The sequence below is a fragment of the Lolium rigidum genome, chromosome 7 (genome assembly GCF_022539505.1).
Source record: "Lolium rigidum isolate FL_2022 chromosome 7, APGP_CSIRO_Lrig_0.1, whole genome shotgun sequence".
Classification (NCBI taxonomy): domain Eukaryota; kingdom Viridiplantae; phylum Streptophyta; class Magnoliopsida; order Poales; family Poaceae; genus Lolium; species Lolium rigidum.
This window is the reverse complement of record NC_061514.1, coordinates 315777095-315797479: the sequence shown is the minus strand read 5'-3', so window position 1 is coordinate 315797479 and position 20385 is coordinate 315777095. Positions and strand designations below refer to the sequence as shown.

Genomic DNA, 20385 nt, shown 5'->3' with positions numbered 1-20385 from the left:
TCCGTGTCCCCAGCAAGGCAATAACAACCAATCTCATATCCTCGATGGACATGATGGCACCCCAACCTCGACGGAGTGCACCGTCGGGGAGCGATTGGACGTACTAGGGCACAAGCAAGGAGACCAATTTGAAGGGAGGATCGTAAGAGGTCAGACTCGTCGGCCCTGGTTATGACGTCCGACAAGTAGAGACGAATCAGTAGATCTGGAAAAAGGTACAAGTCTCACAAAGCTGAGATCTTCGAATCGAAATACAAAGCTCTAGAGGCAAGCTTCGCTAAGAATCTCGTGGCGCCAAAGACATGAAGACAACTAGAAGAACATAGGGGGACTGGTTAGGCACCGAGAGCGTCTCTGCCATGATCGGAAGGCATATGATAGACAAGACTACCTAGTGACACCAATATCTCGCGGGAGTACATGGGGCTCAACCTAGGGCATGGGCAAAGACCAAGCACAGGTGGTTTTTTTGCCCACCATAATCCCTTTGTCTAGTGTGTAGAATCTCCGACACACTCGACAAAGCTCTTTTTTATACATATATTTAGTCCCATACCCAACCCCGAGACCTAAACTCTACATCTTACCCTAGACACAAACTTTAGACCCAAACCCTAGAATTGAACCATTAGATCTAAAGTCTGGACCTAAACATCATGGGTCATGGCCTTGCCAAAAACAAGTCCATCATCACATATAAGTCATCACTCACATATAGTATATATTTTTTAGTTGTGGAATGGCAAACTGATAATAAAAATATGATCAACAGCTAGTAAATATATTATTAGTTCAAATAGTACTCCCTCCGATCCGGAAAATGTGTCTGACAAGTTATTTTGTAAAAAGAACCTTGAGTTTGTCTTTTCTCTGTGGTCCACCTTACCATTCTTTGTCTCCGTCCCGCAACACAGGTTGAAAGAAAATGTGAGGAGACGTACACGAACCATCCTAGGCTCCCTCGTTCCCCTTCACTTTTCTCTCTCCTACATCCATCCCAAGATCTAATCCCGTCGACCTGCCCCGCCCCCGCCCTTCCTCGCCGGCCGCACAAGCCCTCCGCCGTCGCCGGCCGTCTTCCCTGCTTCCGGACCTCCTTCCCAACGCCTCAGTTCGTCCATCGACGAATCTCCGGCGGCTCAGGTTCTTGCAAAATATCGAGGGCGGCGAGGCGAGAGGAATGAAGCGGAATGGCTCCATCTAGGCCTCGCCGGCGCCGCGCAGCGCGCACCGGACCTGGACGCCCCTCCTCCCTCGATACGACGGTTGCCTCTCAGACTCCCACCGACCACCTAGATAACAAGCATAGGGTCAACCCTTTTTACTGGTTGTAGAAGGGTTTATTTGCAAAACGTATTTATATTAACCGCCAGACACTCTTTTCGGATCGGAGGGAGTACATAATTTTCATCCAACCAATGTGAAAATACGATGTTGAAATATAAAATGGAGTATTCACCTATGCAAACTAACTAAACTACATGCTAATGGGCCATGACCTCCATCTCCTGCCACTTCCTTCCTTCGCCCTGGAGCACCTAGCTACGTACCAACATTGCTCTCCTCGGATTCCTTGAGCACAAACCACCAGCCATCTGTCCCACAGCCTTGGCGTGTCCACCACTATGGTGATCCGACCCTTATAGTAGATTTTGTACTCGATGATCCTACACACATTTTCGCCCACGACGAAGGTCGTGGCATGGACATGGGGACCGTGAACAACATGGCAGCGGGATTCGGGGAGGAATCAAAAAAGGACGATCTTGCGGTAGAGAGCAAGTGGCGCATCACCTCCGCCGACATCTTCAACCTCCTGCCGCGATGATCTACCAGTTGCAGATAGCGGAGTGGGAGGAGGAGGAGGAGGAGGAACCATGTAGCTATTATGTACCCGCATTCGCTAAATGGACTGTGTGTGCATTGGTTGTATTGGATATCACATGGTAGTATAGTAAGCACGCGAGGTGCATGCAAATTTGACCTACTTAACACTTAATTAACAGCCATGTATAAGTAGCATGTTGCATGTCTACATGGAAGGCAACGGACGGATGAGTATCGAGGAGCCAAGGAGGCATCATAGCTTAGCTTGATTAATTACCATTAGTATGCCACGTCTCGGGAATCAAGGAGGCGTCGCCTAACGACAATACTAGTACTAGTATCAATCAAATTCCTCCTTTGACGAAAACAAACACAAATCAGCTCACTCTCCCGAAACTGAAACGTACGCAAATCTCGCCCACTTCTCTCTACTACTCCGTCTCGCCAGCTACCTCCGTCGTCCCTCCCCTACTCACCAGATGGACGCCGCCGCAACCTCGCCTCAGCTCCGCCTCTCCAGCCTCGCCGCCCCGACTTCCTCTCCGTCCTGCGCAGCCTCGGCGCTGCCCCCTGCAGAATCCTTTGCCGACGCGCCTCCAATCCAGCCTAAAACCGAGCCGCCGTGAAACCCTATGTGGTCGTCGGCAGGCCACCTTCGAGGATGCCGCGGGCCAGGCGACGCGTGGAACCTCCCCCCTGCTCTTCCACGTCCCCGTCCCCGTCCTCGCCTCGCCGCTCCGCCCCCATGAGCGTGCCGTCCTTCACCGCCGCCCTGCGGGTGGAGATGTCCAGTGGCATCGCTACGTCGACCACAACGCGGTTGCTGCTGGAGGTATGAGTTGTGCCCTATTCCCCCAACCCACAATCCTCTTCTCCCCATTCTGAAAAAAAAATCACTTCTTTCTTGTGCAGGGAGCCAGACGAGCGAGGCGGGAATGAGCTGCTGATGGTCGCCGCCGTGCGCGGGGTGCAGTAAATGTAAATTGTTGGCACACGTTCAGTTGCATATCGATGCAAATCAGTTCTATGTGAACCTTCTTTACATGTATAAGAAGAGCAATTTAGAAAGGACAGTTAGTTGCTATGGCCTGTTCTGATTAGTATATTAACCATGTAGTTTTTGGTATGTTCAGACTTAATGTGTATGTGTGTTAGAGTTCATCCACCTGTAGTCCTTGTAATTGGTTTGACACTGTTTAGTTAAACAAAATTAGCATGTTGGATAGCGAACTTGCAATGAATGGATCTTACTGTTTATGTGTGTATGCAACTCTACCTGGATGAAATCTGTGGTGTTATGAGTACAATTTAGTCTCCAGCATATATGATACGAGTATGTTGAGAAAGGTAGTGCGTTGGCGTGTGTGTGTTGTAACATTGTAGTATCTTGATTATTTATTCTGGTATTGACCATGCATATCTTTTATACTTTTGGGCTTGCCTTAAATTCTTTGGGCATGAATTTTGTATGTTTTTCCTAATCAGCACGTTTTTGGCTTGTCTAAAGTTTTTTTCATGGCCAGGGAGATGGGGATATCGCACCATCTGCCACACAAGTTCCGCAGCGGCGGACAACCAGGGCTTCCTGGAGCATGAGTTATCCAGGATGTATGGGGTCGAGGCAGTCTCATTACATCTAGCATGTTGTGGCCATGTTTGCTTGTTATGCAAGCCATGCCCTGTTTTTTTTGGTATGGTTACTGCAATTGTTGAAATGTGTTTGTACTTTGTAGCTGTGCTATATATATAGCTGTAGCTGTTGTGCTATTTCTGAAGTTGTTTTGTTTCCTGAACTATTTCACTATTGTTTCTTGATGTCGAAGAAATTTTGTGGTTGTTATGATCTGGTGATGTGGATGTAATAGAACCTCATCACCTAGTTCTCTTTCAACTATTTGCTATCTTATTCTTGTGCTGGTCAGATGCTTTTGTTTTCTTCTGCAAATTAAGCAAGTGTTGATGTAGTAGCACAACAGTCACAAGCATTTGATTCATTATGATTTGTTTCGTGTAGTTGATCATGCCCTGATGCAATTTTCTGTATTTTATTTGGAATAGTCTTGTTTTCTTGATTTAACATGTTTAAATAGTTGATCAACGTGCTAGTATTTCTTTTTGGAGTAGTTCCATGTTCAGTACAGAAGCAAGAATCTGATTTGTGACCATTCTTTTAATTACGAGCTCTAGTATATAAAGGCTATTAACTTGCTATGGTCTGCTTCATTTAAGTGTAGAATCATGCAACTTTTAATGTTACGAGAGCTTTCCATTTCTGCACTTAATCTGTATATGTAGTGCTTAGTGATGGCCATGTATTGTTTACTAAAAATTCTTGGTCCATTTTGTCCATTCCAACTAACCTAGCTTGCCATTTATTTTCAAAAAACTGTTCTTGTCCATACTCCTTTGTTTATTTCAGCAAGGTCTCCAAGTCTGGTGCTTCAATGAGGTACCCAGGTTCGCATGGTTCAGGCATGAAAGTGACTATCCGTCATCCGGATCAAGTGCTATTATTTGTGTTATCTACTATGTCTGGTTCGAGTGCTATTGTGTGTTATCTGCAATCTTATTCATGTGCCGGTGAGATTTTTTCTTTTCTTTTGCAAAGCAAGTGTTGATTTAGTAAGTATTGATGGAGTATTACGGCAGCCACAAGCTTTGATTCATCATGATTTGATTCGTGCAGTCGATCATGTCCTGGTGCAATGTGTTGTGGTAGTGTTGCTTTATTCATTTAAAATGTTTAAATAGCTGATCAATGTGCTAGTCATTTTTTGGAATAGTTCCAAGTGTAGTACAGAAGCAAGAATCCGATTTGTGACCGTGTTCATAATTACGCAATCTGTTTTATAAAAGCTATCGAGTTGCTATGGTGTGCTTTGGATTATCCTCGAGTTGTTCTTGAACACGTGGGCTCGGTTTGGTCGACTTGATGAATGTCAAGCTTAGCCCTGACTTGTATTCAACGTGGGTTGAGCCTAGAGCTTTTTGGAGCTAATTTTCTTGTTTTAACAAGAAAGAAATTGAGAATCAGACCATTTATAGCTCTAGCTTTGGATTATACATGAGTGTTTATTGAACTTGTTGTTTGGTCGACTTGATGAATGTGAAGCTTAACCATAACTTGTATTAAATGTGGGCAGAACCTGGAGCTCTTTGGAGCTGATCTGGACCACTAGTTCAACAAAGTAGCTTAAACCTGACTTGTGTTAAATCTGGTTGATTTGATGAATGAGAAATCTTCATCTAAGTTGTTTGTGACTAGGAAATCGTTTATTTTTCCAGTTTGAATGAAGTGTGTAGAAAGTAGACAAATTCTCGCCTAGCTTGGAAATGGCATCTACTTGTACTCTGTATGTCTAGCTTGGAAATTGTTGCCTGACTTGAATGTTCTCTAACTTTAGAATTGAAGAGTTTAACCAGTTCCTGACCACTTTTTTTTTCTGCCTGTTTCTGTAACTCAGGTGATTTCCAGTTGGTGGAGCTGGCTAGGAGGTAGCCATGGCCGCCAGATCTGTCCGGCTGGCAGCGGTGGCCTTCGTCTTCAACTTGGTGTGTTTAGGTGAGTGTCAAGTTCCTCTCTTGTCTCTTCTCATTTGATACTCTGGTGGTGTGGTTGTATTGGCCCTGTATTGGGGCTGCTTTGGTCTAGTGTTCTGTGATGATCTCCAATGGAATCTATATTTTGTAGCTAGGAAATTTCACGGCATGTGGTGTTTCTACGGCTGGTCTATGTCAGCAGAGCTTGCTTGTGCTGATTAGCATTTGTATTCGTGCTTCTTTGGTTTAGTATCCTGTGTTGATCTCGAACGGAAACTATATTATGTAGCTATGAAATTGTTGAGGATTGGCTGGCTCACTCGATGGTTTTAGTTATCTAGCTGTAGCTACTGAACATGGTAAAAAGTGATCGCAGTTGGGTACTTTCTATCACTTGGCTTGTTATATGCCAAATGCATGCATGTTGTTATTTGGCCTGTTATATTTGACTAGTTCAGTGGCATGCCATGCATCAGGTTAGGCTGTTGGAGTCGTTGCATCAGAGCTAGGGATGGATACAAAAGGAAGCTTTGGTCTGAGCACATAGTTAAAAATTCTCAGTGCTGAGCATTGCTAACCCGACACATATAGCCTGACAAGAGAGTGAACTGTGTTGAGCTCCTGATTATTAATATGCTCCATAGATTAGTTTTGTTAACTAGCACAGCTGGTATGACTGTATGTGCATAATAAGTACTTTACTAATGTTCGTTGGACTCCTTAGTATATTATTTGAATCATGTAGGCCTTGAATATCACATTGGTCTCATGTTGTCCGTGGATTTTCTTCCAAATGTTTCGCTGTTGCCACTTAGTTTGCTGGCATGTTATGGTGTACCTTCTGAGTTAGAATAAAGGTTGTCACTGTCAGTTTTGCTGTGTATATCTCAGTTATGGAGTTGTAGATGTTTTCCCTTTTTTTAGATGTCTCTTATTCGTCGACCATGTGGTGATCTTTAATTAAGAAATAAATATCTCAGGTCTTGGCCTGGACAAGTAGATTAGTCGATGTTGTGCTCTAAATTAGCAGCAACCTCCTTTTGCTGACTTGTTGCAAGATGATACTCATGCACTGTTTTTGGAATTTAAAATTTACACTACATGGTGCACAGTCTGTTTGCCTAGTTTATTCTCCACATTGTTATTGCTGAAACCTTCCTGCGAATTCATTGTCTCTACTAAATCTGCTGTGGAGCTGACCATCAAGTTTTTGTTCACGTAGTTGAAGGATATATATCCAGGAGGAGGGGTAGATGGCAGCAAGGAACCTGCAGGGCAATGCATCATCTGGATGTAACCTGGAAGAGACAATGGAGGAAGCAGCTGACTTGAATACACGGCTTGCTCTATCTTTATTTCCTCCGGATGTAATGTAATGTAAAGCAACACGGCCGGTATTTCAGATTTCGAAGTGTCTCCCAGGCCTGACTCACTGGCCCATCTCGACGGCTGGGGATTTGTAGCTGCATTTTTTTTTTTTGGAGAATCAATGGTATAGGTTGAAGGCTTAGGAGTCTACCGTAGGTAAAAGATATGAGCTACATTCTTGATGCACTGGAAACTAAGAGCATCCCTAGTGGTTCGTCTAAAGGGCCATCCAAACATATTTAGAGGGTCGTGAGGCAAAAAAAAGCTCCCAGTGGTCTCTCTATCCCATCCTCTAAATTTAGAAGGGCTGCCATATCCTCGCTCCATCCTCCAAATATAAAGGACGAAGCCACGACCATCGAAGCAAAGTTGCTGCCCGCGCTCTTCTTCCCGCGCGCATCTGGAGAGCAGAAAAGGAGGCGGGAGCGTCTCCCGCGAAATCGCCATCGCGGTCGCTCCACTCGCCGGCCAGGTACGACTTTTTTTTTCCGGGGAATTAGTGAGATTGAGCGGCGGCGCTGGGTGGGGCCTCTGGGCGGCAGCGCTGGGCGGCGGCGGTCGAAATCGAGCTACGACGGCGGCCGAAATCGAGAGAGGGCTGGGGCGCTGGGCGGCGGCGCTGGCCGCGACGGTCGAAATCGAGCTACGGCAGCGGTCGAAATCGAGGGAGGGCTGGGGCGCTGGGCGGCGGCGCTGGCCGCGACGGTCGAAATCGAGCTACGGCAGCGGTCGAAATCGAGGGAGGGCTGGGGCGCTGGGCGGCGGTGCTGGCCGCGGCGGTCCAAATCGAGCTACGGCGGCGGCCGAAATCGAGGGAGGGCTGGGCGCTGGGCACGCGGTCTGGCTCGTCCATTCGCCTCTGGTTTCTCGACCAAAATTTGCTGCGGACGAGGCCTGCTAGTTCGTTTCTGTACCAAAATATGGTTTGCTAGTTCTATACTATGTACCAGTTCCTGTACCAAATTTTTTGGATAAACACAGATGATTGAATTGCCTATACTGAAATATGTTTTGCTAATAGCGTTTGTGCTATTTCCTTTAGAAATTGCTGTTTGCATAAATATTGTTGGCTTTGGAGGCTGTTGTTTGTAGACTAAATTGTTGAATGAATTTTGACATGTTGTTTTGCTAGACAAATGGACAACTCACAGATGGATGACATTGGGTTTTTAGACATATTGAATGGGGGATCAGGTGAAGGAAATTGGAGTGGCACACAATATTCTAGCCCAATCAGTGAACAAGAGAAGATGTCAACTCCTGATTCAAGAGAGAGATGAGAGAAGGCAAAGCGAGGAGTGTTGGATGAGAGGTGGGAGGGGTGGTATATATGGACCTTGGAATATAGCCGTTTGAAATATTACTAAACAATATGAGAGAGAATTTAGATGTCCTAAATATAGATGAACCATTGAAAAACTGAGATCATCTAAAAAGGAATCTTTATAGATGGTCATCTATATGGAGATATAGAGGACCTCATTTAGAGGAACCACTGGAGATGCTCTAAGAAGCACCGTGACTTTAAGAAAAATGAGATGATTGACATCTTTGCCATCTTAGCTTACTATAGAAGGACATATGACAGAGTAAACATGTGAGCACCTGATGGAAACTATATCGTGTAGGTATGAAATTGTAAAGAAAATCTGAAGGAAGCTGGTTAGCCCAACCTGAAGTTTCTCCGCGGGAGTCCCTTTCAACAGCTCGCCGGTAAATTCCCGGCGACCAACTGAACCTCACCATGTTGGGTGTGCCTCGGACAAACCTTAAAACTGTTCCGTTTTTTAAAACAAAAAAAAAAAAAAACGGCGCGTGCGATGGATGTAGTAGTAGTACTAGTGGAACACATGTATAAAAAGAAAGTACATGAGCGAGTGAAAAGATGAGCGATCGATGGAGGAGTAGGTGTACCGCGTGCAGTGTGGCACGTACGTGACGCGCGCACCGGAACACGAAATGGCTGGTCGTTCAACTGCTCCGCCTCGCCTCGCGTGTGGGAGAAACGCAGCAATGAAGAATGAATTTGCGCGTAGTAGCTAGAGTAGTACGATGGAGTACTAGTGGAATTTGTTTTGATTAGTAATTTGGTGAGCTGGACGTACGTGCATCGTGAAATGCAAACGCAATTTACGTACGGAGGAGAGCGCAGCGCGCGCGCGCGTGAGACGAGACTTTGGAGCCTGCTTAATTAATTAATTAATGTCGCCAGCTTTATTACTGTATTATTATTGCTTGAGAAAAGAAAATAAAAAAGAAAGAGGGAGAGGAAGCGATGGATGGGTTGATTGATTGAGCAGAAGCGCAGGCGTGGGCGTGTCGTCTTTGTAGCGGAAGCGGCCGGCGCCGGCTTGTCGCTTCCCTCCATGCTTTCAGGTGTCCATTCCAACGGCAATTAGGTAAACTCTTATCTTACTTAAATTAAGAAGGGTATCTGCATTTGACTAAACTCAAACCGCATTCTGCGTGGTGATGGAGGCATTTGATCAGAAAATTATTTTAGCACTGCACATGTATGGACCTGTAATGTTCTTTCTTAGCCGAAAGCACACGCACACTCGCCATTGCTGCTTTTTCGTTGTCGGCCGTGCACTTATTTGGCACACTCGCCTCGTCAGATCACTATCTAAAAACAAAAAAGAAGCTGACCTTGTTGTACTGGATGGCTCCACATAGCACAGATGTAGAGTTCTCAGTCCAGAAGCCATTCACTAACCTGGAAGGTTAATTTTCCGGCACGCGAAGGATTGTAACACAGGTAAACACATGCCAAATTCTATCGGCTAGTCACCTTAAAAAGACGAAAGAGTGGGATTCAACAGGGCATCTTCTGTGTTCCCATCTTCTGTCGCTATTACCCGGATACACAAACTTCACACCACTGGCTACCAAAATCCACATAACTACTTTACATTTTCAGTTGCACATTACAGACATGGTGATAAACGACCTTATTTGCACTCAAATTGATGAGTTGGGGGGACCTCGGTGAACTATATATCTAGTTTGCCCTTGCAAACGCCAGATCAAGGAGTGTTCTGAAGAACTTGTGGGGGTAAATGGGTGGTTCTTCTGTCAGTGCCTGCATATTTGGATGACATGAGCGAGCAAGGGTTACGCGAGGAGACACATAGTTTAAACAGATGAGGTTTCTGGACTAATGTGTATAGGCTTACTTGGTGAATCAGAACCGTGGATGGCGTCATCCCAGGTACAGTATTTACCTCTATCAACAGCACCTTTAGAAACAAATGTTGGACTACTGATTAGTTACAGCAGATAATTTCTTCTTCACTTACTAACATCACAAGAAAAAGAGGGAGGTACCTCTCCATTTCGCACGTTCACAAATGCATCAATGCGTGAAAAACCTTCCAGCCCCAGTGTGTTTGCCATCATCTCAATACAACTTTTGCATTTCTGCAGAGCATCCTCGCTTCAAATACAGAAGATACAGTATTAGGTCATGATACACATCAAGGATTGAAAAATAAATTCCGCTGCACAAATGGTGCGAATTTATACCTCATAATTGATGCAGGAGGTGGCGTCAAGTTGATTCCAGTTCCACCTGGAAGTGGAATTAAATCTTGTTAACTATGCTCACAGTGAAGCAAACGAGGAAAATATGCAGACATTACAAGCCATGGTACTGAAAACAAGATTTTTCATTCCAGAAAAACATTGAGAATTTGTCAGATTCTCTGATGAACTGAGCCAAGCTCAGTTGTGGGTGCCACATTAGAAAGTACCGGCATCTGGAAAATAACATTACCAAGCTGGCCTTAAGACAATATGACTCTTTTTTTATGACTCTGGACCACCATTGTAAACCTTCAGAGACTTGCGCCAGACTAATTACCTTGAAATTTCTCTTCAAGAGATAAGATATCACCGCTTTCTTTGACTGTGATACTTGGATTTAATGAATGCATCTCCCCACGTTTGCCAACGACACCAACAGTTATTTCAAGCCATTCCTTTTCTCCCTTCCAAACCAGATGCCGGGAACTGTCATCCCTTGCTTCATTTGAAATGATAATTTCGTCGGTTTCTATATATGGCTCAAATATTAATGACCCCGGAGGAGGGACTGGCATCTCAATTACTCCATGTGCCTAGAAAATATAGATCACTGTAAAACATGCATCTCAACATCCAAGTCCTGCAGGATTAATGAGTTAGCAAATAGAATTTTCTGGTACCCTAGATAGACAGTTAGCAGGCAGACGCTGAAGCTTTCTCCTCAATGCATTTGTATAGACTTCTAGGTCCTCTGGACAGCTGATAATAGATAATTTCTTAAAGAAATCATGCATATGACACTCCAAGATATAGTAGTCACGCTGAATAAAAAAATTTAGATGTGATTTGAGATTACAAAATGCTCACCACAATCTTGCCACACCAGTTGAGCATCCATCACGAGCAGGTTTCACACATACGGTTACCGTTTGTAGTTTTGTTTTCAGTTCATTCCAGATATCAACAGGAGATGTCTGCAGTAGCTCTTCTGATGCTCGTACATCCTTTGGTATGGTGTGAATTCCATGACTAGCCAACTACACAAGTACCAGAAAATTAGTGAACCGTCTTTCATGGTTACAATCATAGCATGAGTACATTTCAAACAAATTATTCAGTAAGAAACCATTGTGCTGTTAATGAATTGCTTCTGGACTAGTACTCTGTATCATCTATTATCATACTAAAAATATGATCGTGGATTTTGCAAACATAAGACCCGAAAGGCTCATACATGGTCAACAGCAAGTGAAGTTGCAACTTTGTCCATGCATGTTCTAGAAGCTATTGGTCCTGGCCCTGCATAATGAGAACTTCGATATTACCATAGTTTTCTACTGAAGTTGGAAACATAAACGTACAGTACAAACTGCACTGAACCTGTGTAAGGAACTCCTGCAGATTCCAACAGCGATTGGATGGTACCATCCTCCCCAATACCACCATGAACTACATGTAAAATATTAGAAATGATGTACCAAAACAAAATTAACCATGGGTGATGAATGCAGAACATATGCTACAATCAAGTGAGAGTAAGATTTTGATTATGTGTAGGCATCTAAATCTGCACTTCCACTGTGACATTACCACTTATGTTTGTTTTCATTGTGACAAGAGGAAGCACATGAAGTATCAATGGGGTTCATTAATATCCGAAATATTATTTTGAAAAACAATCCAGAAAACCATGACAATTTACATACCATATCATCTTGAAATAGTTAATCTTGTACGTGTACCATCATAAGTTCATTTGTACATAGATATGCGAAAATATGGGCATTATTGTACCTATAAGGCTATAAGTTCAGAAAAGAAAAAAAAAATACCTGCAATGAACACTACAGCTTTAGCTTCTTTAACATGGTTGATCCACTGTTGCAAAGAGTATTTACTAGGTTGTTCATCAGCAATATCAAAGCCTGCAAACCAATCTTGTTTTCCTAATGCTTGTTCAAGTTCTTTCATAACTTGACCACGCAAGCGAGATGTTATTGCAACCCTCTCAGGTTCAATTGCCTCGAAACATGCATCACAAACTTCTTCAGTTGTATGTCGTAGCACTAATGAATATCTGTCACACAATAAGTAGTGAATAATTCAGTGAACTATGAAAACTATGAATAATGAACAAATTTCATGCTCTTAGATTAAAGGTCAATGTTGGATATTAAATTCCCAGAATTAAACTAGTATATCAGTCATATGTAAATTTCAGTTTAGGCAAAAAAATGGCCAAAACAGATGACCAGCATCATTATGCTTTCAGACATATCATAATTACATGCAGTGAGAAATCAAGGTCAGAAATATTATATCATTGAGATAATTTCTATATTTTCATTTAAATGTAAATACTCCATCCCGCCACCAAGTTCAAGTTTCACAACTTTAATAGCACTGGCTATTTCATCCCAAAGGTTCCTCTTACATTTTCCTTAACTTTTTAGTAGTTAACAATCCAGATAATAACCCTAATAAGTAATGGAAGTGTCAGATACAAGGATAGGGGGTTGTTATTTGCATGATGTATGAGAGATGCTCATTACAGTAACACTAATTGGTAGTAACAACCAAATTAGACACCTCATCTTGTGTCCAAAATACAAACTCCAAGACTGAAGTCCAAGACAAATTGAATACGCCGAGCCGATAAGAGATGAGTTAAATAGTAGTTTTCAGCACACCAGCACTGAATACAATTCTTCAAATTTTGAATTTATTTGTCGCTTTCTGGTCATGTATATAAAGGAAGGCGACAAAAACTAGGTTTATCATTAGCATGAAAGTAGCAAAACGTTTAATAATCAACTATAGCAAACAAAGATGGAATTTATGTTTTAAAACAGTAACTAGAAGATGAACTATGCAACACTCGATTTACAATCATTAGGTTTGCATACGCAAAGTTTCACATTCTACAACTGACCATGAGTCTGTTTTCTCAAACTTTATAATCATATTATACAAAGGTTGATTCGTTTTGCAAATAAGAGATTATGGTATATTCATATGAATAAGATCCAATTAGGAAAACTGACACTTACGGCAGCGTCCAAACATCACGTGAACTTTCGCTGAAATCTTGGTTGTGGGAAGAAAAATATCCATTTGCAGGTGTAAGCAAGCACGGTGTCACATCGAGCTAAAGGCACCATCGAGAAATGATTATAATCAAACCATGAAATAGAAAATAAAAGAATGGAATAGCATACAGCCCAAGGCACAGTGATAACAAAATACAGACAGGACATGACCACATGCATGAAAGCATCAAGAATAAATACACCAAGGTGATCAAGATTAGGTAATTAGCTAGTATCACAAAGGTAGATATCTTACATCATCGAACCCTTGCAAATTAAGCCAGACATTTGTGCCACTCATAAGAGATACTTGCCGCTCCGAAGTATCGCCACCAAATATTACAAAAGCTTTCTGCTTGCATGTACCATTTTGGATTACCTCTGCTTGTTTTGCTGATTGCATTTTTCTGAACAAAGCAGTCCATGCGTGATTGCTTGGAACAAGGGAAGGAAACCGCGAGCAAGCATGCTGAACAATTGTACGGAGGATTCGAGAGTGAGAGAATCCAACCTGGAAAGTGTTGTTTTTTCTGCAGTTAGTGGCGAGATCAAGCATTATATATGTATGCATGTAGTTGTGCAGCACTTACTTGCAGTACTTGCATGATGATTGCTTGCTACTGCAAAGCTTTAGTGCTAGTATTATATACCCCATATTATTGGCAAAATATAAATATCCTCAATGGTGCTGTGCAGCGGTAAGCAAAGGTGCACATAAAGGAGAAAAAAAATCATGTATCCTAGTTGAATTGGTTTCTAATTATGAAAATCAATTTTTTTATATGAGGATGGCCAGTACAAAATATTAGTAGCAATACCTTTGAAGCTTGCTGAAACAAAAAACTGGTCTGCTCCATCCCACTTATCTGTTAAGGATAACGACAGATGTCACACACTAGAAGTCGCAAGCCACACGACGCAAACTAAACATGAGGAAATTGTTCTAAATATGCTTACCAAATTAATATCAGTGAAAAGGACAATACCATACCCTGTGTTTCCAAATTTACCACCGTTTTCAGATGAGGATAAAGAAGTAGCGGGTGTTGGTATAAACCAACCATCTATCCTGGCAAAGTCACGCAGGCCAAAATGGCGAAATAAAAGAGATACCCCTTCTCTTATGCAATCAATCACCTCTGTCGGAAAACGTGGAGGTGTATGATAAGCAACCTGTGAAGAGATCAATATTCAGTGCATTGCAAACTTCCGGACCATGTGTATGTATACGGCCCAATCATTTGGTAGCAGTATGAGATACATATTTCCAATACGTGTTATCACCTAACGGGACCTTATAGAAAAGTATTGTCTCATTTTGTCTGACTAATGTTGCATATATCAACAGAAAACACATGCCCATTCACATGTATACTATAACCAGTCACTTACATAGTAGTATGTGATCTATATTTTAAATACCTGTTGAGTTGGAAGGTACTTCCTACGGTAGTTAAATATTGTATCCTCCTGAATTTCACTATTACTAGATGATAGAAGCTCAACCTGCAGTAAAGGAAATAAAAAAAACTAGTTCAGTCTTTCTGCACAACACAGAGATTCTAGCAATCAAACTCTCTGCACATGTAACAACCTATTTTTTCTGCCCTCACCTAAAGCATTGAAACATATTTTTAAGAATTATATTTATTGCTAATAATTCAAAGACAGTAATCTGTTGTCTACCAAATGGGATTTTGTTACGAATTAACACAAGATCAGAAGCTATCAATTATGCTAATGAATATAAGGAGTACCAGTCCCAGCCCTTCTGATAAGATCATATAATTCTTTTCTTGGACGTTGCAGTTATTTTTACAAAATAATTGGTCCATTGAAATACAGAACAAAATAATATAAACCAGCCTTCTGTTGGGCATGTTAAGGACCACAGGAAAACATAGTTAAGAAATATACGATATAAATCATACTTCTGTTGGAAGCAGAACGATAGGCTGACTGTTATTAGTTGTCCCAACATCAATAACAATGGCTGTAAATTCACAGCCCCCTTCAAGAAAAACTTCTATGATGATCTTATCATCAATTCCCTGTTAGACATTAGAGATCAAATTATGGAAACTTTGTTTTCTGTTTTATAAGAAACATAGCAATAATTACTAAGTACCAGGTACCTCTGCAATTATGTCCTCTGCTTTCTCAGCTGCCTCATTAGCACCATAAGCGACAACTACACCTATACTTGATCCAGCTCTCGTAGGTTTGACCTGTGTAAGGACACCAGAAGTTACAAACTAAACAAGACGATTCCAGCAATAAATTTTCAAGCAAGGCATCTTTACTTACCACCACTTTGCCATTTTGTTTATTCAAATTGACGCTTGTGAACCATTCCTCCAATTTTGACTTATCCAACTTATCCTTCTACTTAGCCATAGCACATAAGTGACATATGAGTGATGCATGGTCAAAGCCCCAACAGAATAGCATCAGAATTAATAATCACAAACACCTCCTAAATTAATATTCGTTGTAAATTATAAATCATTACTGAAGATCAATCAAATTATGGATAACAAGCCTTGGCTAATTCTACTATTTTTTAAATTTTACTAAGGCAATACTTTTTTCTTTTTTCCCTGGGATATTTTTGTCTTTCTTAACCACTGTTGTGTTTTTGTAAGAGACAGACTGAAATATGTTTTTCCTAAGTGTTCAATAAGATTCAGTGCCCTTATTTTTCTCAAAAAGGAACACATGAACAAAGTTATGAATGATTACAACATTCAAGGGTGTCACTGCCTTTATGCTTACAAACTACATACTAGTGTGCATGATTAAAATATATTTAATAAAAAGGAGTAGACTGTTAACAAAGATAAATGCACTACATGTGTACACAAAACAGTACTATCTCCGTTCCATAAAATAAGGCGTATACTTTTTTTCAAAAGTCAAATTATGAAAAAGTTGACCAAGTCTTTAGAAAAAACTACTATCATGGTAAATCAATTTAATTAGATACATCATGACATACATGTTCATATTATATCTATATAGTATCATAGTTCTCAAAAGATTTTTCTATAAGCTTGGTCAAACTCTACATCGTTTGACTTCAGGAAAAAATTATACGCCTTTATATCACGGAACAGAAGTAGTAACAAAGAAGCTTACCTCTACAAGAAAGTTAGGTACTGTTAAGAAACCTTGCGCTTCGAGCTCGAGCGATGCATTATGCTGCAGTCATATTCAGGGTTCAACAGATCAGGTCACTTGGATAGTTGGATTGGTTCATATGAAGTCGATGTACAAAAGGTTTTCGATATTGGTGGACACAGAACAAATTTCCATGGAGACCTTTAAATGACAATAATGGCAGATATGAAGCCCTGAACAACTATTTATGGCAACAAAAAAAGAGCTTATGGGCCAAGCGGTGCCATGCAAACTGTCAAGGTGCGTAGGGCAAATCATACCTTGTCGAAAGCGCGGCGACACTCGTTAGAGGGCGTTCCAACAAACGGAATATTTTTCTTCTCCAGAAGCTCCTGAATATTTGAAAGTACATGACAAACATATAAAACATTAGAGATTATAAATTTCAGTCTTGATGAACTGAAGATATTAAGTTCTATGCTACAGAATACCCTCATTTAGCAAATTTGCCTATTCAATATCCATTGGTAACTACTAACCTGAATACCACCATCTTCACCGAATTTCCCGTGTATCACCGGGAAGACGATGTCAACATTGGCGGAAAGATGCTCCGCGAATTCAGATAAGGAGCGGAACTCTTGCGCTAGGCTGTAGAAGTGAAACCGGAAACTGAATATTTCGGAGTGAACCCAAGTAGGAAGGAAAGTAAATAAACCCACCTTTCAAGCTTGAAATCAAAGTCGGAAGGGGTGTTGGAGTATAGCTGTGGAGATAGAAGACGACGGCAGAGTGTCATTTAACAAATAGAGTGCTCCATCATGCATTTGTAAATAACTGAATATTCAGCAAAGATGCAGCAGGGGATAAAAACAAGGGTATCTGAGCACATGATCCGCTGACCTGCGCGGGCGATATCCCGTACGCGTTCATGCCGCAGTCGATGTAGTAGCAGCTCACCAGCAAGTCCTCGCCCTGCATCAAACATTTTCCACCCAGTCAGTCAGTCAACCAGCAGAGTGAGTGACCAGGCGCGCGCTGCCCCGAACCTCAGACGCAGTCAGTCAAAATCTTGAGAAACACTGGCTCGGGCCAAACAGTAAGCTCCGGCTCGTCGGCTCATACGTCGACACGAAGGCTGACCTGGATGTGATCGAGCACGGAGCGGGCGGAGTTGAGCGAGATGCCGCGCTCGGCGGAGGGCCCGCCGCAGACGAGCCCGACACGGAGCGGCCTGGCCTCCTGCCCCGCCGCAGCCGGCGCCATCTCCTCCTTAACCCCCGGCCCGGACACCACGGCGCGGAGCGGAGAAGCGGCGACGCGTCGCGCCGGGCACGCGAGCCTCCCTGGCGCTGTGGAGGCGGCGAGCGCGCGGCGCGAGGTGGCGGTGGTCGGGGAGTGGAGGAGGGGCTGGGCGAGGGAGGGCAGCATGCGATCGATGCAATGCGTGCGGCTGGGAGCTGGGAGGGGAGCGGAGGTGGTGATCGGAGTTGATCAGTGACGTGGGCGTGTGCGGTGGTGGGAGCCGGCCGGAGTGGGAGAGCGATGTGAAGGTTGTGGGGCGTGGGCGTGTCGTCTTTGTAGCGGAATCGGCCGGCGCCGGCTTGTCGCTTCCCTCCATGCTTTCAGGTGTCCATTCCAACGGCTGATTTACCTACCGCTCCAAAGGACAACCCTAATCAACAACTTGCAACTTTGATTTTGATTTGTACTTACATGTATCCACAAAATTTGTATTAATATCATTTAGTGATCAAAGTCGTTTATACAACGATACTACCTCCATACCGGATTAATGGGCAATTACGCATTTCGAGAAATAAGTTTGACTACTAATTTAATCAACAAAATATGAGATATATGCCACAAAAATTATACCGTTGGATTCGTATTCAAAAAATGTTTTCAATAATATAATTTTTGTGATATATATCTTATATTTTATTGACCAAATTAGTAGTCAAATTTGTTTCTCGAAGTGCGTAATTGTCCATTAATCCCGTATGGAGGTAGTATCATTTATACATTCTCAATATAAATAATTGAGAATATATTAGTGATCAAAGTCATGCATCAAAGACCACGCAAAAACCATGCCTTGTATTTTGGGACGTAGGGGAGTACAACGCTACACCATAAGAGCAATTCCAATAGTATAGCCAACTGTTGGCTATAACAAGATGTCATATCATTTGTAGTCATCATATAGCTAACATGTACAATAGTTGACTATAAGAATGTAGTACTTTACTAATATATGGCCCACCTTTCACTCTCACAAGGTGCCTCAGGAGACGTCAAGAGAATTTGCTATTGTGCATAGTAGCCCACCTCCCTTCTCTCTCCTCTTCTCTCTCCTCCAACTCATCTAAAATATATTATTTAATGTCTTATAGTCGTACTGACTGGACTCTATTGTACTTGCTCTAAGAGCTAGGTCCAGTTAGAGGTAGGGCCGCCAGACCATTATCCCCAATATGTGCCCATAATCCAGTCTTAGCTTTGATCCTATCGAGGAGGCTAGCGGTGTCCTAGTACACATGGTCGAAGAGGGATGTGTTGCGGTGCTTTAAGATCCACTAAATATGAGGATGATTACGGGTCACGTGTTGTTTTTCACGCCGGGGTGTGGAGTGAGGAGGACTGCTTGCTTCCACCACTCCAAGAAGTTGGATATTCTTGATGCCTCGTATGCTTGTATGTCAAAAGAAAATCGTGAGAATCTTCGGCATGTCTTAGTCTTTATGTGATTTATTATCTGAAAAAGAAAAGATTTTGTCTCTTTGTTCCGGCAAAGAGTGATATCGATACATTATGTGGACAAGGTTCACACCAACCCCATTCAACACAAAATAATTGAAAAAAACGAGAGAGACGATAAGATAACTCACCTAAAAGGGACAGATAATAAAGAGCATGGCTTAAAAGAAAACTTAGTTAATTAAAAAAATCAACTGAAATATATTAGAAAATAGGTCAGAAATAGAAATTCTAGTAAATAAGTTTCTTAACCGAAAGAGAAAGACTTAAAAAATATGCAGTTTTGATTAAAATGCGGAATAGTCAACAAAATTAGACAAGCCGAGAATAATCCAGAAAGTTTACTAAAAGTCAATTTAAAACGAAAAGATTCAACAAATTACTTATGAAAGTTATAAGTATTTTTAAGTTAATCCTATCATATTTATTATTTGTGGGTTTCCTACTTTTCACATTTTCATATGGATTTTCATTTTCCATTATTTTTAATTTTACAGTGATTGTGTCATGTGTCACACTTGTGACAATGATACTACATTGTTGTCCTATAACTACCCATAGCTGTACCATGTAGTACATATGGTGAGCAACTAAACAATTGTTATACAAACTACCCATAGCTGTGTAAGGGACAATATATGTGCAAGTTTGATATTCTTAAGGGACCAAAAAAATATCAAATATTAGTTCGTTGAGCAATATTGGATTTAGGTAATAGACTGATAAATGAATTATAAATTCTTAACAACATGTTATTTTTAATATAAATTCTTAACCGTTCTCTCCATAGCTAAAATTTGAAAAAAAAAAGATACCTATGAGTTAATCTCTCTTGATCTTGACAGCGGAGTCTCCATTAGAGCGTAATTTTGGCTCACGGGCAAACTGGAGCTCATTTTTTAAGTTCAAACTTAAAGATTTAAAATTTTCTAAAAAATATTGGGTGTACATTATAATATACTACATGCATGCAAAAAATCATGTGAAAATACCTTGTATTCTAACCTCATCGAAAAAATAAAAATAAAATGCAAATCTGGGCGTGAACAGTGCAGTTTTGAATGGGCCACCCTATTCCCCAAATTTGTCATATTTGTGATTTTTGTTGCGCCTGAAATACTAGATGTTTTGCAGACTTGTATGTATTGTTGGATAC

The 20385-nt window shown here is 41.7% G+C and overlaps 1 protein-coding gene and 2 long non-coding RNA genes across 5 annotated transcripts in view; 2 read left to right on the top strand and 1 right to left on the bottom strand.

Annotated features, from left to right (window-relative positions):
• LOC124673523 (D-alanine--D-alanine ligase) overlaps positions 1–17845 on the bottom strand; it is a 32398-nt gene extending 14553 nt beyond the window's left edge. The window contains exons 1-24 of one of the 3 annotated variants that reach the window (XM_047209588.1): positions 17613–17845; positions 17373–17444; positions 17192–17235; positions 17009–17120; positions 16790–16861; positions 16488–16550; positions 15657–15734; positions 15485–15577; positions 15281–15400; positions 14772–14855; positions 14307–14522; positions 14168–14215; positions 13606–13860; positions 13311–13408; positions 12093–12337; positions 11641–11709; positions 11495–11559; positions 11128–11297; positions 10941–11019; positions 10598–10853; positions 10261–10306; positions 10063–10171; positions 9912–9974; positions 9483–9817 (exon numbers count right to left, since the gene is read on the bottom strand). In XM_047209588.1, the coding sequence (XP_047065544.1) occupies positions 9737–9817; positions 9912–9974; positions 10063–10171; positions 10261–10306; positions 10598–10853; positions 10941–11019; positions 11128–11297; positions 11495–11559; positions 11641–11709; positions 12093–12337; positions 13311–13408; positions 13606–13860; positions 14168–14215; positions 14307–14522; positions 14772–14855; positions 15281–15400; positions 15485–15577; positions 15657–15734; positions 16488–16550; positions 16790–16861; positions 17009–17120; positions 17192–17235; positions 17373–17444; positions 17613–17735 (2661 nt within the window). In that variant the 5' untranslated portion in view covers positions 17736–17845 and the 3' untranslated portion in view covers positions 9483–9736. Of the gene's footprint in view, positions 1–9482; positions 9818–9911; positions 9975–10062; positions 10172–10260; positions 10307–10597; positions 10854–10940; positions 11020–11127; positions 11298–11494; positions 11560–11640; positions 11710–12092; positions 12338–13310; positions 13409–13605; positions 13861–14167; positions 14216–14306; positions 14523–14771; positions 14856–15280; positions 15401–15484; positions 15578–15656; positions 15735–16487; positions 16551–16789; positions 16862–17008; positions 17121–17191; positions 17236–17372; positions 17445–17612 lie in introns of those variants that run through there. The other 2 variants (XM_047209589.1, XM_047209590.1) reach the window with 2 other exon arrangements.
• On the top strand, positions 2551–3134 carry LOC124673526. Its single transcript, XR_006992772.1, has 2 exons — positions 2551–2659; positions 2740–3134. It is a non-coding gene; the product is annotated as an uncharacterized LOC124673526 (long non-coding RNA).
• LOC124673525 lies at positions 3401–6930 on the top strand. Its single transcript, XR_006992771.1, has 3 exons — positions 3401–4407; positions 5292–5389; positions 6590–6930. It is a non-coding gene; the product is annotated as an uncharacterized LOC124673525 (long non-coding RNA).
• Positions 17846–20385: the final 2540 nt, after the last annotated feature.